This window comes from Mustela lutreola, chromosome 14, assembly GCF_030435805.1.
Source record: "Mustela lutreola isolate mMusLut2 chromosome 14, mMusLut2.pri, whole genome shotgun sequence".
Taxonomy (NCBI): Eukaryota; Metazoa; Chordata; class Mammalia; order Carnivora; family Mustelidae; genus Mustela; species Mustela lutreola.
This window is the reverse complement of record NC_081303.1, coordinates 74,238,658-74,262,600: the sequence shown is the minus strand read 5'-3', so window position 1 is coordinate 74,262,600 and position 23,943 is coordinate 74,238,658. Positions and strand designations below refer to the sequence as shown.

Sequence of the window (23,943 nt, the reverse complement as noted above, 5' to 3'; positions counted from 1 at the left end):
GCCTCTCGAAAGGGAAGCTGAGAAGGGTAAGACAGACCAGGGGAGGGGAAACTCCACAAAGCACATCTGTACCTTGTTTACTGCTGGTCTAACTGTGTGGATAACATGAAAACAATTAGCTGAGAACTGTACAAGTCAACTAATTATAAGCTGAAATCTGACTGAGTTAATCACTTTAGAAGGCAAAAAAAAGTTAAGTAGAAATCAGGGTATGTAAATGGTTAAAAAAAACACACACAATTAAAATTCCAAAAAAAAAAAAAAATAGAAGGGTAGGGGCTAAAATTCTGTTAGAATACACACCAACACAGGCGAGGCTTAATCACTAGCACCTGCAGCTTGGAAACATGATTTCAGTGTTCACACTGTAGCAACACGCTGACACAGTGGCCCCCTGTTGGTTCCCCAGGACACAGGTTCCAAAAGCCCCTGTGATACCTGAAACGTCCCACAGTACTGAACCCTAGCCGCTGAACCCTACACACAACGTGTTTTCTCCTGTATATTCCTGTGATGATTTAATTCATGAATCTGGCAGTGAGATGAACAATCACTAGTAACAGAACAATTATAACAATGTACTCTAACAAAAGTCATACACATGTGCTCTCTGTCTCTCAAAATACCTTACTACCCTGTACTCACTCTTCTTCTTGTGATGGTGGGAGACGATGCGATGCCTACGTGAGGGATGAAGGGAGGGGAGGGCCCAAGACGGACGGCGCGGCACCAGGCAGCCGCTGAGCCACCTTACAAGGAGGTGAAGTCGGGAGCGTCATTGGCTTCCAGACCGTGGCTGACGCAGGTAACGGACACCACGGACAAAGGGGAGCGGCTACACTCCAAAATAACCCAGACTTTTTTGGGTTTTTTTTTTACATAATTATAATACTAGGTGTTACTTAAAGCAAAACAACAAAACAACAAAACTTTTTTTTTTTTTTTTTTAAGATTTTACTTTTAAGTAATCTCTACACCCAACATGGGACTCAAACTTACAACCCAGAGACCAAGAGTCGCTCGCTCCAATGACTGACCCAGCCAAGCGCCCCAATGCTAAATTTCAATGGTAATTACTGTACAGAGTAAGATTGTAAAGAAAATAAAAATAAGATTTTTCTTCTTTAAACTTTTCATTATTCAAAACGCATATATATGGGGCGCCTGGGTGGTTCAGTGGGTTGAGCCGCTGCCTTCGGCTCAGGTCATGATCTCAGGGTCCTGGGATCGAGTCCCGCATCCGGCTCTCTGCTCAGCAGGGAGCCTGCTTCCCTCTCTCTCTCTCTCTGCCTGCCTCTCCATCTACTTGTGATTTCTCTCTGTCAAATAAATAAATAAAATCTTAGAAAAAAAATATTTAAAAAAAAAAACACATATATATGAATTCCCAATCTTCTTTCTTCTTTTCTGTTTTGTATGTTATATTTCTATTCCGCAAAAAAGAAAAAAAAAAGGTACTGGGGGAAAAAGGATTCTGGATAGACACTCCTAAAGTTCTTCTTTCACTGGTGTTACAGCTCATTAAAGTGCATGATGGTGGAAGCCACTTCCAAGGACGGAGCTTAAGGAAGAGGGGCGGCGTGACAGATAACCCTCAGCCGCTCCCGCCTCGAGGTCAGCTACACTTTCTTCACCTGCACTTGGACATCTGTGAACAAACCACTGTAAACATCGCTAGATTTCACTCTTCAGCAGCTGCGTGACTTTGAACCCTAGTGAATTACCCATTCCTTCCCTACTGGCACCAGAATCCTGCGTCCTCTCCAGGTTCGCCCACTTCCCCTCCAGACACAGCCAAGCGTGGAGATGCCATTTCGGGGACTCACGGCCTCCCTGGCTGCCCCCGCTCTCCCGCTGCATGTCAGCCAGTGCGTGCCCCCCCTCCGGAACCCCCCCCCCCGAACTCCATCATCTGATCCCAGGAGCTCTCCCGCGCCCACTCTCAACCACGCCCAACTCTGCTGGGCCCCATTCTCTCTCCTTCATCACTAACCTTCACAGGAGGTGCCTCATTCTCAGAGCTCTGCTCCTTCCCAACTTCTCCTATCCTCTCTCCAGGTCCCCCTCCTGTCATCCTTCTCAGCCCGAGCCGGTCCACTTCCTCCACATCCCTTTCCTTGAGGAAGCGCGACAAATATCCCTGGTCATTTCTCCTCCTGCTCTTGCCCGCTCCAGTCTCGGAGTTCTGTCTGTCCTTGGTGGCCCCAAAGCACACCTCCCACTCTGCACACCTAACGCCCGACCCATTTTCAGCCCCTCCGACGCCTGTGCCGCCATCCCGAGGACGCATGACTGAAACGGTACGAGTCTCCTCTCCCTATGGAGAGAGACGGCCCTTCTTCCCGCCTCACTGCCAACAGGGCGGTGCATGCTTTCGGAAGGTCTCGGGGGAGAAGGCAAGGCTCTGGGTCGTCTGCTCACCTCCAGCTGCTCCACGCGGATTACGTGTTTATGTCCTGTCTTCCCGACTAGACCACAAGCTTTCAGAGGTGAGAACTACGCCTTCTGCTTCTTTCATTTACGAACTGGCTATCGCCTACAGGAAAAGTTCAAGTGCTCGAGCAGGAAAAACAAAGCCCTTCGTGATCGAAACATAATCAAGCGCTCTGAAGTCATCTCTCACTTCTTCCATCCCAACACGTCGCCATCCCCCTGGGCCCTGAACTCTGCACGTCCTGCTCTCGGCCTACGATACCCCGTGCCAACAACTGTCAAACCACAACTCACTCCTCAAGTCCTAAGGATTATGTCATCTTTGCAGAGCCCCATCCAATGTCCCAGGCAGTATCTATCCCCTTACGCCGCTGTCCCTCCCCCACGAGCCCGACTTCACGGATGCCCACCAATCACAAAAGGTTCACACACACACAAAATGGTTCACCTCTCCAGACCGCTGAGAGTAAGAGAAAGAAAAGGACATGGAAGAGGATCTCAGGAACGGGAGGGAGAAGAAAAGAAAGTCTCCATCTGCTCATAAAGCTGGCTGTCGACCCTTATGAGCCGCGCAGTCCCGATTACACAGTGCATCAGCACACCCGTCGGAAACACTGCCTCGCAGAGGAACCGCAGGGAGGATGGGGGCGAAGCGCTGTGTCACGGGAAACAGCCGTTCGCGTCTTACCTCCTTCTTCCTTGACTTCTTCACTCGGCTCTCCTGAGAAAGGCTCCTTTGGAAGAGGGTGATCACCTCTGTCTTCTTGGGGAACAAGCCCAGGCCTGAGCGTGATCTTCTTCCCTCTCCTTGAGCCAGCTGCCTGGACTCTTCCTCTCCCGATGTGTACACGAAGTGGCTGGGAAGTCTCCAAGGAAGGCAGCGTGAGTCCCTGAGAGACGGCCGCACCAACAGCTTCTAGAACTGGTGCATCTGTGTCCTGGGTGAGCCCCCTAGAGCCCAAACACGAGTCCTCCCCAGCAAGCTGACTTCCAGCATCCTGCACGGACTCCACCTCGAGGCCTGCCACTCTGCCGTGGCTCAGACCCCCGGAGGGGGACGCCGAGCCCCAGTCTTTCACCTGGTCAGACGATGATTTAACAACCGACTCCAGGTCGGGGTCCTCTCCCTCCTGGCTGCCGTGGTGCTGTGGGGACTCTGTCACCGTAGTCCTTCTCTTCTTACAGGGCAACATTGTACAAGGCCCACTCCTGTTCCATCCTGAAAGGCGAAAAGCAAGTTCTCATTACCCTCAGATTAATCACTGATACCAGCATTTCTTCAAGTACCTTTCTGCTTATTCACCCTCAGTCAGGGACACAGTATTTACACCAAATACACAAGTGGGAAATGAGAGACTGTGGTTAGAGCGTGGTGCTCAAACCCTAGCTCCACTCCCACTAAGTACACTATCTTGGCTGATGTAACCTCTCTGATCTTGAGTTTCGTCCACTTTAAAGGACAGTAACTGTGCTTACCTCGGAGTTGTAAGAATGACACAGTACGTGATTAGTAAATGGTAGTTACAAGGGTTACCGTCTGGGAGGCAGAAAAGCACAATGCTGACAGCAAACCGTGGAGTCAAACTCCATCTGTTTCCCAAGCCAGCCTCTCCCCAGCTTTGTGGCCCCACATAAATTATTTAAACTCAATCTCAGCTTCTTCGGCTATACAACAAAATAGGGGCACCTGGGTGGCTCAGTCCGTGAAGCAGCTGCCTTTGGCTCGGGTCATGACGGGACTGAGCCCTGCCTCAGGCGCCCTGCTCAGCAGGTTTGCCCCTCCCCCACTTGTTCTCTCAGGCTCAATCCCTCTCTCTCAAATAAATAAAATCTCGTAAAAAAAAATTTTTTTAATGAAATAAAAACAGTATCTATGTCATTAGACAGCAACTTATTAGATCAATAATGTTTGCTACTGCTGTTTTCATAAATAGGTAGTTCCAGTAACAGAAACAATCTAGGGTGCCTGCGTGGCTCAATGAGTTAAGCCTCTTGGGGCGCCTGGGTGGCTCAGTGGGTTAAAGCCTCTGCCTTCGGCTCAGGTCATGATCCCGGGATCCTTGGATCGAGTCCCGCATCCGGCTCTCGGCTCAGCGGGGAGCCTGCTTCCTCCTCTCTCTCTCTGCCTGACTCTGCCTAGTGATCTCTGTCAAATAAATAAATAAAAATCTTTAAAAATAAAAAAAAATAAAAAAAAATAAAAAGCCTCTGCCTTCGCCTCAGGTCATGATCTCAATGTCCTGGGATGGAGCCCCGCATTGGGCCCTCTGCTTGGTGGGGAGCCTGCTTCCCCCTCTTTCTCTCTGCCTGCCTCTTTGCCTGCTTGTGATCTCTCTGTCAAGTAAATAAATAAAATCTTAAAAAAAAAAAAAAAAAACCCAGAAACAATCCAAAAGCAAAGCATGATTATTTAAAAAGATTAAGCTACATTAACAGAAATTTTGTGCTAAAAACAAGAAAGTTCCACTATTCTCCATGCTATGTCACTTCCTGACTCTTGGCTTCAATTCCAGTTATTCACAGTTTAAAGGCAACACTAACGCAAGCTAGAGGGTATCTTTTATGTTCTTAGAGCACCTGTTTGCAAAGCTCTTTTACAGTATTTATCACTTTTGTCATTCTCTTGTCCATCTCTTTCCCATCTCCTCCTCCCAAAACTACGGGCTTTCTGAGAAAAAGGACTTTTCCAACTGGTACCCCTAGTACTTGGCAGGATCTGCCAACGGCATACTCAATGAATGTTTCCGGAAGAGCAAACGAGAGAGGGCATGAACTTCCCATTTGGTGTTTAGTCTATGTAGCATTTGGACCAGGAGTTAAGCAATGTATGAAAACCCGTGGCATCTTTCTAGCCAAAAAAAAAAACCTTACTCTCATAAAATAGGTTCAGGAATACAGTAAGTTGCCTTGTACAGTGCTGAGTTCTTCCTCACTGACGATGCCCATCTGCCAGGGTCCCCCACGAAAGCCTGAATAGAGGACTAAGAAAGTCCAGAGTCCGAACTATAAGGTTATTTTAAAACTCCCCAATTCAGGGGCGCCCGGCCGGCTCAGTCGGGAGTGCAGGTACAACTCTTGTTCTCAGGGCTGAGAGTTCGAGCCCCACGTCGGGGAGAGACTGATATCAAATAGATAGTTTTTAAAAATAAAATAAACCTCCCTAAGTCAGTTTCTCCAGGCAGCAGGAAGGAACCCCACCTGGGCCCCAAACCAGCCAACGTCCTAATCTTGATTGTTTCCAGCTCAACAGGCACGTGAAGGTTCTGCGGGCCCCGGGGAGGGAGGCTGGGGAGTAGGTGAGAGGTGGGGCGGGCGCAGCCTGCGCGGGTCCACAGCTCGGAGATGAGCGACAGGCTGAGAAAAGAAAAAGGACCGGAGGCAGAGAGCGGCGTGCAGACGGCGGCTCCGGGCACCCGAACCGCGGCAGCTGCCGAAGGCCCGGCTGCGGGAGCTGGAGTCCCCGCCGCGGGGGGCTGAATGCGACCCCGGGCAGCGCCGGCGCGGGCCCCTCCCGGGCACAGGTTCCAAAGGGGAGTCCTCGCCGCCGACCGGCGGCCGGGCCCCCACGCCCAGCCCGGCACCGTCACGCACCCCGCGCCGACCCGACCCCTCTTCCCGCCCCACCGCACGCGCCCCGCCGCCCTCACCAGCCGGCCGGATCCCGCGGAAACCCCGCTCCGCTCCCGCCGGAAGTCGGCCAACGGCAGCGCCGGACGTGCGCGCCCCCGAGCGCGCGCGCCGCCGGGCCGCCAAGGAGCATGCGCCAGCCTCCGGGCGCCGTGCACGCGGGGCGGGAGTGGGGGAGGGGGCGCGGGGGCGGGGGGCGGGAGCGGGGGAGGGGCCGGCGCGGCCGCCGTCGGGCGGAAACTTCGGGGCGAGCCCCGGCCGCCTCCGTGCGTGGAGCTGTCCTGCTCCGGACTAAGCTGGGGCTCGCGATCCGTGGTGTCGCTTGACAGGTAACCTTGCCCGCCGCGAGATACCCGCAGCACGGGACCGAGGAAAGGGCGAGCCCCTAGCGCGGCCGGAGGCGGACTCCCAGCGTCGCACGGATCGAACCAGGCGGGCTCGGCCGCGGCCCGGCGCTGCCCGCGTGCACGGCCCTCCGCACCGCACACGGCGTCCGCACGGACGCCGCCCCCACGGGCGACGCGGTGCGCACGGGCGAGCCTGGGCGACCGCGGCTGTCACACCCTCCAGGTCACACGCACATTCCGGGCCGGGCTGGGGGGCGACTCCGCGGACGCGCGCGCTGCCAGGGCGCCGCGGCCGGTCCTCGGGAGGGGCCCGGGCGGAGCGCAGGCCCCTCGGACGCACGGGCTGGGGACGGAGCAGCGATTTCTGGAGCCCCGGTCCTCCCCCGACGCCGGGGGACGCGCCGCCGAGCCCACGCGTGTGAACGCCTCGGCCCGACCCCGTCCGCAGGCAGGAGCGCAGCCGCGGCGGACCGCGAGAGCGGGGCTGCGGCAACCGTGGGGCGACTGCCAGGACTGCGCCCGCCACTTCACCGCCTCTCCCGGCGCCAAGGAAGCCTCTGGAAGCTCGGAGCTCGGTCTGCGCCGCGTTCCCGGGCCTGCGGAACTCGCCGCGGTGCGGCTTTGCTCGCTCGCCCGCCTCCCCCTCCGCGCGCGCGCGCGTGCGTGTGTGCGTGTGCGCGCGTGCGCGCGCCGACACTCGCGGACGGGAAATGCCCGGCGCAGGTCAACGCGCCCCGGCCGCCCGCTCTGAGCCGGAGCTTTAATGCGCGCGCCACCAGCCCACCTGCGTCTGCGGGCGCTCCCGGCCCCGGCTCAGCTGCGCCCCCGCCACCCGGTCTGGTCTCTCAGCCGCGCCTCGGCGGCTTGCGAGGTTGACGGGGTCCCGCGGGGCGGTCACGGCCAGCGACACGGGAGCGCGGGCCGCGGAGCGCGCGGTTTTCCCAAACCCCTGAGCCCCCCGTCAGCCGGAACGTTCTGCGGCGGCACGTAGCCCGGGGCCTGCCGGACGCCGGCCGGGCCGCGGGGCTCCCGCCGCCCCGACCCACAGCCCGCCCGGGGGCGCGGTCTCGCGCTCCAGGAAGCCTCGCGGCCGCAGCGGTCCTCCCGCTTCCGGAAGGGGGCGGGGCCCGGCTTCCGGAGCTTTTCGGGCGGGGGCGGGGCCTCCTGCCGAGGGCCGTTCGGGAGAGGGCGGGGCCTAGCTCGCATCAGGACCAGTCGGGCTGCACCTGCATCCTTCGCTCAGAGCATCCCCGGAGCATCTGAGGAGGCGGCCGCGGCCGGCAACCGGGGGCCCGACCGTCGCAGGAGGCGTCCGCCAGACACCTTCCCCCTCCCCTGAGCTAGCGCTCTACAGCGGCGGCCTCGGTGCTGGCCGGGCGCCCCCGGACTTGCCCGACCCCTGAGGAAGCATTTGCAGCAAGAGCCTCTGGCGACGACATGGCTGAGATCACCAACATCCGACCGAGCTTCGGTGAGTCGAGTCGGGAAACTACGCCCGGGCAGTGGGCACCGCCGCAACGCCAGAGGGGCCAGTGCCGGGAGGGAGGGAGCGAAGCCCGCGCCGAGGCCGTCCACGCCGGGCCCGCTAGGATGGGGCCTGCGGAGGCAGCGGCGGGCGGCACCTGAACTTGAGCTGCGGGCTGCAGGGGCCGGCCGGGCCGCGGGCTCGCCGGGGTCGCGAGTCGCGACGGACGCCCAGACGTGGGCCGCGGCGGCGTGCTACGGGTGGGGGTGGGGGACCGGACGCGGACCCCTCCCCCTCGGGGCGCGCAGGGCGGTGCCCCCTGCTCCCCCTCCCACTCCTCGGGCTGCGGGGGAGGACGGCGGCGGGGGATGGGCGCCAAGATGGCAGCTTCGGGGGGTCGGGGGGCTCGGGGTCCCTGGGCTGGGGCACGGCCGCGGGGGAGCCGGGGCTGGGGACGCGGGCGCGGGGAGCCGCTGGCCGGCGGGGCGCGGGGCGCAGGCCCGGCGGCCGCCGAGGCCCCCAAGTGCGGTTCTGCACCGTAATGGTGGGTCCGTCCGATGCTACCAAATGGCGCTCGGCGCTGCGGAGCCGGGGATGACGTGATGTCTATTCTGGGCCTCCTGGCAGCGCCCAGGCCCGTCTTCTCGGGCCTTTGTTCCCTGTTTCCCTGGCTGGCCTTTCGGAGAGGGGGACTCACCGCGCTGGTGCTGGCGGGGGCGCGGGCCCGGCCCGGGGGGAGGGGCGGCGAGGCCGGGCCCGGGGGAGGCCGCTTTGTGTACCCGGCAAGGCATTACGTCATCGCCCGCTGGTCCCCGACCCGGGTCTCCGGGCTCCCAGCTGAGCTGCCCTCCAGGGGCAGAGAGTGGAGGGGAAAATGGGGAGGAGGAAGGGGAAGAAAAGCTGAATAAGCAAGTTCTCCCCTCTTTGGGGCTTCCTCCAAAATGTGCTAGGGTTGCAAACTTCCTGGGCTCCGCTTCTCTGCTTCCAAAATACAGGAGTTGCCCTGCTTCTCCCTCACTCTACCCCAGCTTCGGTGGGAGTTGCTGTCAGCCAAGGGTTTCTTCCTGTCTCCTAGGAGAGTCTATCCTTCAGACAACCCAGAAGGTTTGAGCATCCGGAGGACAATTTTTAGGGTGGGGCCATAGTCCAACGAGGAAATGGCTTTTCTCATTCCGCAGTTAGAGGTTCGTGGAAATGAGCTCTCTCACTTCAGTGTCAAGAAGACACCGTCAGATTAGGGGAAGTATCCAGAAGGCAGATCACGCCCATTAGCTACTGCTTCCCACTGATTGCCCAAGGCTAAATGTTAGCTGGCTTGCTTTCTTCCACTTCACCTTCTGCATCTCTGTCTTCCTGAGTCCTAAATTTCTCCAACAGGTTTCCCTTTTGTGGCCACATGAGCACCCCATGATTTTCCTCCTGCTCTTTCCCTTTTGTCTTCTGCCTTCTTTCCAACATATTCTTTTCTCTAATTGCAGTTCCAGATTTCCTTGGAAATTTCGAGGGTGCGGGGTATAATATAGTGGTTTCCTTTAGAAGGAATATTAGTGAAACAGAGAAATTACTTCAGCTTTTTAACCTACTCCATTTTATTTAATCTTACAACATCCTCGGTCTAGGCATTATTACGTATATCTGCCGGCTGAGGAGACTACGGTTCAGGGACACAGAACAACTGGGTGGAGTCAGACAGACAGTAAGGGTAGAGCGAGAACCTAAACCAAGGTCCAGGTGATGCCACACTCCGTTGTCATTTCACTGTATCACCCGGGCCCACTTGATAGGGAAATGCTATTTCAGTAAAGGGAGTGTCAAGTGCAGGTCTGGCCCAAGGCTGAGAGCGCAGGGCACAGCCCACGGACATCTTACAGGTCTTCAGACGTACGCAGGGGTCCTACGTAGAGAGCTGCCACTTCTGACTTTCTCACATCTCATAGAGTGCTTCGTTTCAAACGCCTTCGCCCTTGGGAGGTTCACCCAGCCAACACTCGATTATCCGTGACCTTGGAGGACAAAAGCAGCAAGCAGCACAGTCGCTGCCAAGTACGACTACTTCTAAAACCCTCACTGCAGCCCCTAGTTCCAACTTCCTTTTCCCACCAAGCTTTTGATGAAAGCAAGGGCAGGGGCTCCTAGTTTCAGCATCTCTGATTTTTCTAGTTCACTGCCGTGGGTGTGGGGGGAGAGAGGCAGGGGCTAACCGATACTAAAAGAAAGAAGGGGGCAGAAGTGGGAAACCAGGTGCAGGAGAGCGCCTGGCATAGGCTACAGGTGGCTTCACAGGCTTCTCCCCTTTCCCTTCCCTGTCCTGAGACATGGGAACCCCACCTCTTCTCTCCCCGCCCCGTATCCATGTTTCTAACAGCAGGTGTGGAGGCATGAGTGGGCTCTCTCAAGACCACAGAGTAAGTCTCTGGTGGAGCCGAAAGCCTCGCTCAGACACCTCCCAGCCTGGCCTCGACACCTCTCTTTAAACCGTCCTCAGCAATGTACCTGTCTTGTTGGTTTCCCGCTTTCCTCGTCTCCTGGAGCCAGTCTCTGCGCTGTCATTCATCAGTAGCAAGCAGTTTTCAGGACAGTCCCTGACCAGTGAACCGAGAGCCACTTTTCATATTGGGCCCATTTTCACTGACCATGGAATCCACTCAGCTGCTCGCCTGTTTCCTGAGGTCCCTTCAGCCGCTCGCCTGGAGGAGATGGACAGGACGCTACTTCCACCGGCTTCCGAGGAGCTTCCTACCAAGGCTGCTGCCATGTGGTGAAGCCCGTCCCTAACGACCCTTACTCCACTTCGTACCCGAGAGACAGTATTATTATTTAGTATGGCTGTGGACGCGGTGGCCTTCATTTGTTAATGGTTTAGTCCTTCTCTGTACTGTATTATTAAAGAACGTAACCTCTTCTTTTCTTGCCTGACCCCAACTTTCATAGAATCATGGAATGTTGGAGAAAGAACTTCAGAGACATTTAGTCCAATCCCTACTGAAGAGATCTCTTTTAAAATATGCCTGAGCAAGGGCGATTCAACCTCTGAAAGTTTTCAGCTGGAGGGTCATTGCCTCATGAAGCAATCTGAGCCGTTGTGAGGCAGTTCTAATAATAATCTGACTCTTCTCACTGAATCAGAGTCTGTCCTCTTGTAGCTTCTACGCGCAGGTGCTGGGCCGGGCCTCTGACGTACAGTCCAGCCACACTTTTTCCATCCAGATGCCTTCAATAACCAGAAAGTTTTCATTCCCAGACCCCTCAGCTCCCATTCCTTCAACTTTGCCTCATTTGATATGGTTTCCAGGCCTTTTATGACCCTGATTATCCATAATGAAGAGACGCTCTGGTGTCAGGCCGACCAGAGTCTGGGTCCCATCACTGCCATTTGCTCGTATGTGGCCTCGGGCAAATCTGAGTCCCCAGGTTCCTCACTTCTAAAGTGGGGATATCAGTGGTACTAGTCCGTGAGTTTGTTGACTCAGAGAAAGCGCTGGCACCGTGCCTGGCAGGGACACAGCAAATGTACACAAGAAGAGAACAGTTTGTATTCTTGCCTGTGCTAGACAGAACAGGCCGTATATGTCATGACCAGCACAGATGAAATCCTCCTACCCCTCCCCCATGGTCGGGACGTCGCACTCATACTACAGGTTAACATCTGACTTGGGGTCCCCTAAACAACTACTTTTTTTTTTGAGCAAGAGAGGAGGGAGAGCGTGCGTGCACACACACGCACGTGGTGGGGAGGGGCAGAGGGAGAGTCTCAGGCAGGTTCCCCGCCCAGCACAGGGCCCAACGCAGGGCTCCATCTCACAACCCTGAGATCATGGCTTGCACCAAAATAAAGAGCCACCCAGGCGCCAACTGAGCCACCCAGGCGCCCACAACTAGACTTTTTGCTCAGGTTTGTCAAGTAAGGTCTCCCATTGCGTATCGATAGGTTTTGAAGGCCAGTATAGAACTTTATCTTTGATGTATGTAATCATATCGACTCGTGCTCTTTTTCCAATGTGGGGAGGGTGTTTCGAACTCACAGATTCATTTGTTCCCTGAATACTTACTGTGTGCCCCGTGGTTCTAGGACGTGGGGCTCTAGCAGTGAACAAAACAGTCACTGTTCTTACTAATCTTCTCCAGTAAGGGAGGACAGACCAGCACATGTCAGCGTAGGAAGTGCAGTGAAGAAAAACCAAGCAGGGTGGGGGGGCCGATATCTCACTGGGGGTGACCAAGAGGCACTTTTCCGATGAGGTAAGGTTGGAGCAGAGGCCCGCAGGGAGCGGGGCAGTGAGCCGGGCACACAGCTGGTGGGAGGGTGTTTCCGGAAGATTCTGGGATGTGCTGAAGTCTTGTCCATTTCCTTAGGTCTTCCTGCCCTACGCAAGTCTTCCCTCTTCCCCTAAAAAGTAATACAGAAAAAGAGACCTTATGGAGAGAGACCTTTAAGGCCTAAACCTAGTTTGGGTTTGGTGGACTTGCTGGGGAAAAGCAGAACAACCCCAAACTCGTTACGGGGCGCAGCTTGTGTGGGAGAGGACAAGGGTAGCGGAAGGGAAGGAAGCAGCGTGTCTCTGCGCGCGTTCGCTCGTCGAGCAGCTACGTACCAAGAACCAGCTCTGCATCTTTAGTGCTGGTGAGACAGAAGTGAGCAAGAGGGAAAAAAAACCCAGTTCCCGTGAAGCTTATTCTCTAGTGAAGTGACATTTCTTGTAGTAAAACCACATATGTGTGTGTGTCACTGCACGTGAGAGAGAGAGACGTGAGAAGAAAGGTAAGCAGGGCCAGGGCTCATGGGAAGAAGGTTGCACTTGATGTAGGGCGGTCGGGGAAGGCCTTCCTCGGAAGGTGATATTTGAGCGAAGAGCTGACGTTTTCCACAGCCTCTATTTCCTCCGCTTTAAAATACAAGTATTTTTTAAAAAATAAGTAAAATTAGAATAAAATACAAGTATCTGGAGCTGGGAGCTGAAATCTGGAACATAGTTTTAAAGTACTCAGAGCCAGATTTCTTTTTACCGCCTCCCCCCGTTTACCACCCTTGAACACCATTCCGTGAGCACGAGCTCACCGCACACCCCGTACAGATGCCCTGGAACGTTCTGAAACCAGACATGGCCCGTGCCCATGTGTGTTGTGTAACGGTTGAGGTAAAAAGGTGACTTCATAACACAGGACAGCTTTACGTGAGACACAAATCAGTAAGAGGGAACCAAGTCCTGGCGTGCGGGGAGGAGGCGGAGAGAAGAGCGCGGAGTTGGGTGAGGCGCTTCAGGGAAGGCTTCCTGGAGAAGAGAAGGGTTTCGTCCAGGTTGGCGGGAAGGAGCAGCCCTGGATGGGCCGGAGAGGCTGGCTCAGGGCGTCTCCCAGAGAGGGGATGCTCCTGAGCCTAGGCGAGCTCGGGACGATGCCGCGGGCTCCGTCTCAGGTTACCTTGGCTCTGCAGAGGGCTTGGTCTGGATGAGGGGTTAAGGTCCTGCTGGCTTGACGCATCTCCTGTCTCCACCTTCAGATGTGTCCCCAGTGGTGGCTGGCCTCGTCGGGGCGTCCGTGCTGGTGGTGTGCGTCTCGGTGACCGTCTTTGTGTGGACATGCTGCCACCAGCGGGCGGAGAAGAAGCACAAGACTCCCCCGTATAAGTTCATCCACATGCTCAAAGGCATCAGCATCTACCCAGAGACGCTCAGCAACAAGAAGAAAATCATCAAAGTGCGGAGAGACGAAGACGGCCCTGGGCGGGGAGGCGGGCGCGGGAGTGTGCTGGTGGACGCCGCCGAGGCCGGCCTGCTGGGCCCTGACCGGGGTCCCAAGGGCCCGGGCTCTGGTTCTTGTATGGACCAGTTACCCATCAAGGTGGACCATGGGGAAGAACTAAGGAGCCCCGTTGCGAGCCTGACCCCCGGGGAGAGCAAAACCACGTCTCCATCATCTCCAGAGGAGGACGTCATGCTGGGGACCCTCACCTTCTCCGTGGACTATAACTTTCCGAAAAAAGCCCTGGTGGTGACGATCCAGGAGGCCCACGGGCTGCCAGTGATGGACGAGCAGACCCAGGGCTCTGACCCTTACATCAAAATGACCATCCTCCCTGACAAGCGTCATCGGGTGAAGACCAGAGTGCTGCGGAAGACGCTGGACCCCGTGTTCGACGAGACCTTCACCTTCTACGGCATCCCGTACAGCCAGCTGCAGGACCTGGTGCTACACTTCCTCGTACTCAGCTTCGACCGCTTCTCCCGGGACGACGTCATCGGGGAAGTCATGGTGCCGCTGGCTGGCGTGGACCCCAGCACGGGCAAGGCACAGCTGACCAGGGACATCACCAAAAGGAACATCCAGGTGAGGCGGGAGAGTGTGTCGGTTGGCGGAGGTGACATCTCGGGGAGCAGATGGAAGGGCGGGGCACGCGTGGATGACAGAGAGGGGGCGATGGGTGGGGAGCTCGTGGCTGTCAGGGATCAGCGGGGGCCAGAAGGAGACCGAGGGCCTCCTCCAAAAGGAACTTCGTAGGGAGAGGGACAGGTGGGCAGCTTCTGAAATTTCTCTTCATGGTGGGCGTCCTGACACTAAGCCCAGGTTTCCTGGGGCAGACTCGCCCCCACCAGTCCAGACCGGGACATGGGGGCCAGTTTCTTCTCCCAAGTCGTGTATGATCTCCCTCCAGGGAACCATGATGGGGCTTCAGTAATTCTGCCCCCGCGTCCCTGTCCAGCCCCAGCCGGGTCACGTGGGGGGTCTTCCCAGAGCCTCTCCTCCACATTCAGAGGGGAATGAGAGCCCAGCCCCCTGCCTTCTCCCCACTGGGCCAGCTCGGGCTCCTGAGTTGTAATTTTGGGGGTGCCAGAAACATGCCCCACCCCCGCGAGTTCATGCGTTTCTTACACAGCTGGGGTGGGGGGCAGGGTGGTTGTCTGCTGAGCACTCTGGCCACACGCCCTAGCTCACCGCTTCCCAGCCAGGGGGCACAGGGAGGTACAGAACCCTCCTGGGCTTCCGGCTTGAGGACTAGAGGAGACGATGTGTCTGGCACCTTGTCGCCCTTAAGGACCTTGACTCCCCTGGGGGAGAGAGCGTCCGGGCAGCTGCCACACAGAGAGGGGCCGTGAAAGACGTGGCTGGCTTTTCAAATTCAGACTTTCAATCCTGTTTCAAGGTACAACCTAAGTAGCTAGTAACAGGGGCTTTGAAGTCAAAGCCAAGTTTGAGGCCAGATCACCCGCTCCCTGAGCTCAGCTTAGCAACTCTGATCTCAGGTTCCCACAGGAACGAAGCAAGAGGATACGTTTGCTCGGCCCCTTCTGCGCAGCGACCCTCCAGGAAACCGGCCCCACATCTGGTGGTGGTGCCGCTGTTTCTGCTGTCGGGGAGGCTTGGTCCCTGGGAGATGTATGTGGTTCGCGGATATTTATGTTGTGTTTTGGCAAAGCAAAGGAAGGCAGGGGAGCCTGAGTCACTGGAGAAGGAGGGGGAGGTTCAGAAAGGACATCAGAGCCACTGACAACTACCACCCAGAAAGATCTGTGGCTCGGAGGCCATGCTTCTCTCCTGGTGCCTACCTGCAAGCCCACAGTGCACTCCCTGGCGAGGCAGGAGGCGCGGGACTGGACGAGAGAGGCTTCTGGGCTGGTAGAGGCTGCCTGTGCAGTGAGCTCCAGGCACAAGGTGTGCCCTCTAGGAGGGGGCCCTGCCCCTCATAATGTGTCACAGGCCCTGCCCCCCCGCCCGGGGAACCACGGCTGTCATGGGGCACACCCAGCGGTGCCTCGCAGCGACCCAGAAGCCCAGGCGGTTTCAGAGTATTAGAGGGGTTTGGTCAGGGCATAAGCACGGGTCCAAGGCCAGGACACAACGAGCCGTCCTAGAGTCCAACACAGCAAGGGCTCTTATATCCTCTGGGGTTGGGGTCAGAAGCCCCAGTAGACGCCGTGGCAGTGACGTGTTTTCATCCCACTCAGTCCCCTGCCCCTTGCCCGTCATCTCTTTCCTTGGGGGTCTGCCGAGCCCTCCTGGCTCCCTGACCCCCCTTTCCAGCAGCTCCACGCTCCCCCACCTGCCTTCCTGCCGCGGCCTGAGACGTCCTTTCCTGGAGCCCCAGCCTTGCTGGAGCCCCCAACTGGCCGGACGACCCCAGACGGCTCGTGCTGTCTTAGCCAAGGCCGAAGGCAGGCAGTGGCTCCGTGCCAAGCTGCAGCTGGGAAGAGACGGGCCAGGAAAGGGACTGATTTGGGCCGGGAACAAAACAGCCTCGAATCCAGGACACTGGCCAGGGAGCGCAGACAATGGCATTTGCTGAACTGCCAGGGGCTCTTGGCAAGAGCCAAGTTTCTTTCCACTGAATTAACTCCCTTCAGGAGGGACAAGCCAGGATGAGGATCCCGGGCCCCCGGGGAGAGGCCCAGACAGGACATACCGAGGCTGTGCGGCCCTGCACCAGAGCCTTCCAGCCTCCTGGACGTCCTAAGCCTTTCCCGAGCCGGCGCCTGTGGGCAGGGCCATGGCTCTCACCGCACTGATCTGGCCGCTGGTCCCCAAGCCTCCCTGCAGTGCAGCCTCTGCCCGTCTCCGCTGGTCCTCTCTGCCGAGGCCAAGAGTCTGCCCTGTCTGGATCTCCCCTTGGCTCACTGGTTACAGCTGCTCCACACCCTGTACACTCTTACACTCTGTACACACCACTCCACACTCTGTAGAGTGCTGGCTGGTCTGTGGAAGGCATCCCCTTCTGATGCGGGGCCACGTCAGCCTCTCCCACCCAGCGGCCCGGGTGGGGACCGCCGGGAGATACACTTCTCTCCGTAACTTCCCCCTGAACTGCATTTCCCCTCCTTAGCAGAAAAACTGCCTCGTGTCCTTTCCACTGCCTACGGCAAAGAAGCCAGGGGCTGGTCATCCTCCGTACCCTCCACCTCGTGCCTTCCCCGGGGCCGGCGATCGCCGTCTCTCTGGGTCTCATCTGGGCTGGCCCGTGAAGGCTGGCGGGTCACTGAGAGCAGTCTCCGCGCTTGTGAACATACAGGATGTAAGAAACATTAGAAATTGACCCTTGATCATGAAGGAAAGATCCCAATATACATTTTATAATGCCCCAAATTTCTGATCTCCAAAACTAGCTTGCTTTTTTTTTTTTTTTTTTTTTTTGAGTAGCAGCTTTTTTTCTAATATTTTATTTGGATAGACATCTTTTTTTAAGGAAGCTCTACACCGAATGTGGAGCTTGAACTCACAATCCTGAGATCAAGATAGCCCCCTCTTCTGGTTGAGGGGGCCAGCAGGCTTCTTGGATAAAAATTAACCTGAATTTACATTCCCGTGATAAATGCCTTGGGGGAGAAGGGAGGCTGTCCAGAGAGGGCTAGGGGATCCCGCACCACTGTTAGAGTCCCCCAAGTTCCTGGAGGTCGTTGTTTTCCAAATCACTTCCTATCCTTGCTGGGCCGCATCTGGTGTTGATGGCCTGCGGCGACGGTCATGGGAATGACCAGGATTCCTAAAATCTCAGATTTGTGAGGAACCTAAGAGGTTCCGCAGCGGAGCCAATAGGGGCTGAAAAGAAACGAGCCAGGAAGAGAGGAGCTGTGCTCGCGCGCTGGAGAGAAGGTGTGGGCGTGTGGGAACAGTGCGGGTTTTGTTTCTCTTGTTTTCCCGTGACTGGGATCCGTGGGGAGGTGGTCCTCGGACTTCTGGCCCCAGGGAAGGTGTGTTGAGGGTGTGCGGGTCCGCCTCATGCGAAGGCCTGGGGCTGGACTCTTGCTCGGGAAGGGGCTCTGCTGCTCACAGGGAACAGCCTCACCGGAGCCCGTCGGAGCCCTCGCCCCGGCGTGTCCCCCACCCCTGCGCGTCCTCCCCGGCGGCACCGCTGCACCTGCTCCTCTTCCCCGGGGAAGCCGCAGGCGGAGAGCGAAGCCTCCCAGGACTTTCCGGCCTGGATAAGATCCTTTCCCCTCCGAGGCCGGGGGTGGGGGGGGAGCTGGGAAACCAAGCGGCTCCCAGCCCCGGACAAAGAGCCCTTGAGAGAGACCCACGGAGGATGCTACTGCGGTGGGAAGTGAGCGGAAAGAGAAGCCGGTGGGGGGGGGGGTGAATCCGGCCACCTGTGCAGAGCAGCCGCATTGGGAGGTGGGACCGGCCCTGTGAGACGGCCAGAGGTGAAGGGGGTCCGAAGGACAGCAACTGCCAAGCGGTGATTTTAGGGGAGAAAATCACTGGAGGGGTGACCAGGAGTCGTCCACGCCCCCACAGCAAGGGAAGGGGTGGGGGATTTGGAAGGCACAGACCGTGCTATCTTCCCAGTGGGTAGTTTGAAAACACCGTTTTAGCCAAATAATTAGGAAATCGAAGCTATAATTTTATAGTCTGCGCTTTTTTTTTTTAACAAATAAAACTTCTGGGTGTTTCTTTGGTTTGGTTTTTTGGTTTTGTTTTGTTTTGTTTTGTTTTGTTTTTGCTTTTTTGGTTTTTGTTTTATTTTATTTTATTTATTTGATAAAGAAATCCCAAGTAGGTAGAGAGGCAGGCGGGGCCGGGGGAAGCAGGCTCCCGATGCGGGGCTCGATCCCAGGACCCTGAGATCATGACCTGAGCCGAAGTCAGAGGCTTAACCCACTGAGCCACCCAGGCACCCCCAAAGCTGTTTTTCAAATCAAGTTTCCCCTTTACCCTTCTTCTGTGTCTAGAGTCCAAATTGTGTTTAAAGACTGTGAATCCATGTAACCAGGAGCAGACAGCCTCTAGGCTGTAGGTAAGGAGGAGATGGGGTCTCCAATCTAGCAGAGAAAAGCCACGAAAATCTTTTTTCAGGTCTGTTCTGTTCGGGACTTCAATTTCAAAAGCTAAAGGCTAAGTTCACCTTGTAGTCATTTCATGCCCTATGAGAGATTTTCCGTACGTTCCTGGTATGAAACAGCCTCAGGAAAGTCTCTGAACCATGTGATACGTTAGTACAGTTTCATCCCTTGAGATGCGCTGGGGCTCAAGTCACAGCACAGACCCTGGGGTTTCTCTCCTTGCTTCTCGTGGACGAGCTGATCCAGGGACTTCCTGTCCTTGTCCACGAGCGTCCCCACCCCCCAGTGGTGCTCACTGACAGCGGGCTTCCCCCCTTTCCAGCCAACACCAAGTAGACTCACCAGAAGTGATTTCGCGGGTGTGCGGCACGCGGAAGGCCGGTGGCGGGCACAGTCTGCTCGTGTTCCGTCCGAGCACGTTCCCTTGGGGCTTTGAAGCATGCAAGAAGTAAGCGTCCGTAGTGGGGGCACTTTTGTCCCAAATTGCCTTATTTTGTCAATATCCCGGACCCCGCCCCTTTCTGCTTTCCTTCTCCCAGCCTCATCCCTACTCTATGAACCAGAAACACAGAATGTTTAAAAATTATTTATTTTAGGGCACCTGGGTGGCTCAGTGGGTTAAGCCTCTGCCTTCAGCTCAGGTCATGATCCCAGGGTCCTGGGACCGAGTCCCGCATCGGGCTCTCTGCTCAGCGGGGAGCCTGCTTCCTCCTCTCTCTCTGCCTGCTTGTGATCTCTCTCTCTGTCAAATAAATAAATAAAATCTTTAAAAAAAATAAAATGCCCTTGCAGGCTGGAGGGTTTTTTCCTTTTCAAGCAGAGCCTAGAATAAGATTCAAAGAGGGGAGCCCCAACCTGTGGGCACCTGGAGGAAGCCAGCTGGGCTGGACAAGACACAGGCAGGCAGACAGAATGGGTGCTCCCCATGTGGAACAGAGGGACAGTCCCCAGGAAGTTTTAGGAACCTGCCCAAGCCAGGGGCTGGGCGACCAGCACGGTGAAGGCTCAACTCCGAGTCTCCGGCTGTCCACCGTCCAGGCACTGTTCCCCCGAGAACTGAATGAGGCTCCGGGAGAAAACACACTTCTCTAGGCGCTGGTGCAGGTAAAATTTTACCCGTTTCAATTTCTTTAGTTGTCTCGATGCTCAGAGGTCAGTACTGGTTTTATCTGCACCCTTCAGGCGAGGAAACGGGCCACAGAGCCGTCCAGTTCTTGTCCAGGTCGCACAGGCAGGGAGTAGCAGCCGGACTGGAATCTGGCCTCAGAGTCCCGCTCGGGAACCCGACGCGAGCAGACGGTTGCATTTCGTGTCGGGGTTGTAATGAGGAGGTGTCCATCTCCCTGCCCATTAAATGTGACAGTAACACGCCGGCGGAGGCACGCCTTCCGTGGCCCCGCGCAGCCCCTCCTGCCTGGGCTCTGCACCCCTGCTGCCCCCACCCCCTGCCAGGACGCTCACCTGCTGTTTCCTCTTCACAGAAGTGCATTAGCAGAGGGGAGCTCCAGGTGTCTCTGTCCTACCAGCCCGTGGCACAGAGACTGACCGTGGTGGTCCTCAAAGCCCGACACCTGCCGAAAATGGACATCACCGGCCTCTCAGGTAGCAGCTATTCACCTCGACCTGCCTCGGGCCCCCTGGCCCCACACTGTCCCACCTGCACCCCCCACGCCCTCTGTCCCCTCCCCGGTCACGGGTTCTAGCTGTCCCTAGCGCAGAAGGTGCCCCGCGTGGGCGGAGAGGGCTGGATATTCGCTGAGGTGCCCCCCGCGGGGTGCATGCCCGCCACCGAGCCCTGCTGCAGGGGACACAGACCTCCCCACAACCCTGCAGGCCTCCAGGAGTCCCTGCGCCCTGGAAAACGCTGCCCCGTGTCACATGCTTTCCTCAGTCCTGACGTGGGCAAGTTGTTCTGCTGTGTTCCGGGGTGCCCTGGGCCCCACACCCACCCGAGGTCAGGAGCGCATTTGGTGCGCAGTCCCTGAAGACCACGTGTGAGTGGTCACCACGGACAGGAGCGCACCCCCTCCCCACAAAGCTGCCGTCCGAGGGGAGGACCGTGTCATGGGCCTGTCTCCCTTTTCTCTCTGGTGGCCCTAGATCCTTATGTCAAGGTGAACGTCTACTACGGCAGAAAGCGCATCGCCAAGAAGAAAACCCACGTGAAGAAGTGCACTTTGAACCCCGTCTTCAACGAGTCCTTCGTCTACGACATCCCCCCCGACCTGCTGCCTGACGTCAGCATCGAGTTCCTGGTCATCGACTTCGACCGCACCACCAAGAACGAGGCGGTGGGAAGGCTGATCCTGGGGGCCCACAGCGTCACCAGCAGCGGCGCCGAGCACTGGAGGGAGGTGTGCGAGAAACCCCGCAAGCCGGTGGCCAAGTGGCACAGTCTGAGCGAGTACTAGTCGTATCGTCCTCGCCCGGGCCCGGGCCAGGCAGGCCGACGGGGACGGAGATGCCACACAGGAGCGGACTCAGAACCTCGGTTTAGTTGTAGAAGATTTCTTACACAACACACCCCACAAAGAACACCCCACATGACCACAGCTGCAGATCAGTTCTTAGCGATGATGATTTTTCTCCTTTGCAAGGCACTAGAAATCCTTTTTTTTTTTTTTTTTTTAATGGGGAGAAAGAGAGGGAAAGGCCTCACAAGTCTATATATAACAATGTAACCTTATACTTGCATGTCTAATACAAACTGAAGAAATTAGCCTAACTGCCAATATCAAGTTACAGATTTTGATCCATGAAAATTGTGTTTTGTGCCGAATTGTATTTGCTGATTCCCTGAAATTGGCCTCTTTTATTGGGCTTCCCTGGAGAGTGACTCCCGCCCCCAGCTCTGCAGAAGGATGTTGTTTTGCTCACGTAAAATCTTGTAGCGTCGCCATCCCCGTCGGATGCCCCCCGCCCCCCGCCCCAGCTCTGCTCTTTGAGCTCAGGGTCCAGAGGTCTGTTGTGCGCCAGGAAACGGAGGTGGACCGGAGGAGGCCGGGTGTGCAGGGGGGATCTGGGGCACAGGCTTCTCGCTGCCCCGCTCCTGCTGGAGGGCTCAGGGGCAGCCCAGGGTTAACTGGCGCTGGAGCCCGTGCGATGGCAGGCTTGGAGGTAGAGCCTGGGTCTCTGAAACAGGACGTTTGTCTGGAGGGAGCTTCGGAGCCTTCTGGTCGGGCCAGGGTGGCTCCGGGGGCCGGGGGTGGCCGACCCCAGGTGCTGTGTGTGGGTGCGGGCAAGACGGCGTGTCGGCCCCCGCCTGACAGCAACATGGCCAAGGGACAGCCTTTTGCTGGCGTGAAGGGTGAACTGGCCTTTATTGTTCCAGAAGTGCTGACCCAGGAGACGCTTTAGAGTTTTGTCAGGGAGCGGAGATGAGATGGGTTCGGCTTCCTCGGGAAAAGGGCTTCAGAAGTTGCCGCTCTTGCGGAAGTTGTCACCTGTGGCTCTTCAGACTGGAGAAGGGAGTAAGCGCGAGCGCAGGGGCGGCCAAGGTGACCCGACTTCGTCTCTCCCGGCCTGTCCCTCGGAGCAGGTGCTTAACGGAGCCCTGGGTCCTACCCCGCGTCGAGACCAGGGGAAGGGCTGGGGGGAGCACGCGGCTCTCTCCCCGCCCGCCGGTGGCGAGGGCACTGGGGTCTCCGCACCCCTGGTTGGCCCCCACTCTCCCGTCGAGACCCATCGGAGGGCAGAGCCCAGGGGCGGGGGGACAGTCCGCCAGCGTGTCCAGGCAGCAGATCCCGCGGGCGGCCTGCACAGCAGCCACTGGAGCCGAGGCCTGGCCAAGCTGGTCCACACCCGGGCCAGAGCACCCCTTCCGACCTGCTTCTGAGGAGGCCGGGTGTCTGCGGACAGAGTGATGGGGCCTGTGACATTCTCTTAGCGCTTGTGCATTTAGGACCAGTCTGCTCCCTCCGTCCTTCTGTTGTTCTCTTTTTAAAACCTGGTTGCGAGCGGGGCTGAGCAGCTGGGAGCAGGCACAGAGACCCCTCTGGGCTGGTCTCCGCTCCCTGCTCCCTCCGCACACCCTTCATCTGACGCGCGACCCCATCCGTGTCCACCCCACCGATCTCTAACCTATTCTCCATCGAATGTAAATACTGTATCATACGTAGAAGAAAATAATTTTTGTTTTCTAAAAATGCATTTTGAGATAGTTGAGTATAAATCTGACAGGAGCCCTCTGAAGCCCCGTTAGGAAAAAATCTTAAATGCTTCCTCTTCATCGCCTTAATGTCTGAAGATCAGAAAGCGCTGAGCAACCCGCTTTTGTTTCCTTCCCAGAAACACTGCAGAGCAAACAGGTGGAGATAGTCTGGTCTTTGCCCTGCTGCCTGTGCCAGGGCAGCTCCTCCCGCGGCCGGAGGTCTGGGAAGGCCGCCTCCCCCGACCCTCCCCCCACCCCCATCCCCCACCCCCTGGGCTGTGGAGCAGCGGAGGCCAGGTGACAGGGTGGGAACTGGGAACGGGCAGACAGCACAGGGCTCCTCCCTCCTACCTCACGCCTGATCCATCACGCCCTCGGCTTTGCTGTCCCAAAGTCTCTCAGCTGCCTTTGGCTTTCACACGCCCGGGCCCATAACTGGCTGATCCGGCCGAGAAGCCAGGCCACCTCGCAAGAGTCAGTTGAAAGACAAGAGAGTCGCACACGAGCTTTTGCACAAGGCACTCGTGGTCAGGAACAGGTTAGGGAACGGTCACTTCAGATTTCCCAAGAGCCGGGCCTTCTCTGCTGGTATCTTGGCTCCTTTGGGAAGACAAGAGTTTCTCTTAATAGCAAAAGTCCCTTTATGAGTTACTCCTTTCAGTTCTTCCAGTGGAGCACAGCCACGATGTCCGTGACCAGGAACGGGCTCGAGCACGGGAGCAGAGAGAACCGGCTCGTGGGACAGGAGTGGCTTGCTCGGGACGGGCACAGACAGGGCTCTTCTTGTGGCCGCGATAGTGACAGTGCCCTCCCACGTGGTCGTCTTTCTTCACCTTGTGTCTTCTCTTGTAAAAAAAAAAAAAGAAAAAAAAAAAAACTCAAATGTGTCAAAAGAAAAAACCGGAAACTCCAACGTGAATCGTGTGAAACTTCCTAACGCTGTAATGCTACACTGCGGTATGTAACGCCCTCTTGTACGTGCAGTTTGCTAGCGCACACGCCAGTGCAAAATAAAGACTGACTCACACTGAACCCGCAGGCGCGCCCGCATGGTGTTCTTGGGGGCTGGGTGGCGGGGGCCAAGTCGCACTCAGATTCCAACGGGATGATTCAGGGCACATTTCCCAGTGTGATCCCCACCCCCGACCCCTGAAA

General features: G+C 56.9%; 2 protein-coding genes and 2 long non-coding RNA genes across 21 annotated transcripts in view; 2 read left to right on the top strand and 2 right to left on the bottom strand.

The window, feature by feature from the left end:
* Positions 1-7,330, bottom strand: part of GON4L (gon-4 like) — a 61,206-nt gene extending 53,876 nt beyond the window's left edge. For 10 of the 16 annotated variants that reach the window (XM_059146158.1, XM_059146163.1, XM_059146166.1 and 7 more), the window contains exons 1-2: positions 7,192-7,330; positions 3,122-3,652 (exon numbers count right to left, since the gene is read on the bottom strand). In XM_059146158.1, coding sequence (XP_059002141.1) covers positions 3,122-3,626 — 505 coding nt within the window. In that variant the 5' untranslated portion in view covers positions 3,627-3,652; positions 7,192-7,330. Of the gene's footprint in view, positions 1-3,121; positions 3,653-5,304; positions 5,604-5,631; positions 5,961-6,080; positions 6,168-7,191 lie in introns of those variants that run through there. The other 6 variants (XM_059146168.1, XM_059146161.1, XM_059146172.1 and 3 more) reach the window with 6 other exon arrangements.
* A 262-nt stretch (positions 7,331-7,592) lies between these two features.
* SYT11 (synaptotagmin 11) lies at positions 7,593-22,572 on the top strand. 2 transcript variants are annotated; one of them, XM_059146184.1, is made up of 4 exons: positions 7,593-7,878; positions 13,370-14,196; positions 20,120-20,240; positions 20,739-22,572. In XM_059146184.1, exons 1-4 carry the CDS (start codon positions 7,845-7,847, stop codon positions 21,047-21,049), a joined length of 1,293 nt encoding a protein of 430 aa, XP_059002167.1. In that variant the 5' UTR covers positions 7,593-7,844; the 3' UTR covers positions 21,050-22,572. The 2 variants fall into 2 exon arrangements, with proteins under 2 accessions (XP_059002167.1, XP_059002166.1); XM_059146183.1 differs by having other exon boundaries at positions 7,597-7,878; positions 20,120-20,243.
* On the top strand, positions 9,809-10,775 carry LOC131814825 (uncharacterized). 2 transcript variants are annotated; one of them, XR_009347467.1, is made up of 2 exons: positions 9,809-9,915; positions 10,241-10,775. It is a non-coding gene; the product is annotated as an uncharacterized LOC131814825 (long non-coding RNA). The 2 variants fall into 2 exon arrangements; XR_009347468.1 differs by having other exon boundaries at positions 10,238-10,775.
* Positions 18,199-20,224, bottom strand: LOC131814826 (uncharacterized). The gene is made up of 2 exons (XR_009347469.1): positions 20,100-20,224; positions 18,199-19,981 (listed from the first exon to the last, which is right to left on the bottom strand). It is a non-coding gene; the product is annotated as an uncharacterized LOC131814826 (long non-coding RNA).
* Positions 22,573-23,943: the final 1,371 nt, after the last annotated feature.

Coding starts and splice junctions, on each gene's coding strand:
- SYT11 (XM_059146183.1), top strand. CDS start 7,845: ATGGCTGAGATCACCAACATCCGACCGAGCTTCG. Junction 7,879..13,369: donor CAACATCCGACCGAGCTTCG/GTGAGTCGAGTC, acceptor CTCCACCTTCAG/ATGTGTCCCCAGTGGTGGCT. Junction 20,244..20,738: donor CATCACCGGCCTCTCAGGTA/GCAGCTATTCAC, acceptor TGGTGGCCCTAG/ATCCTTATGTCAAGGTGAAC.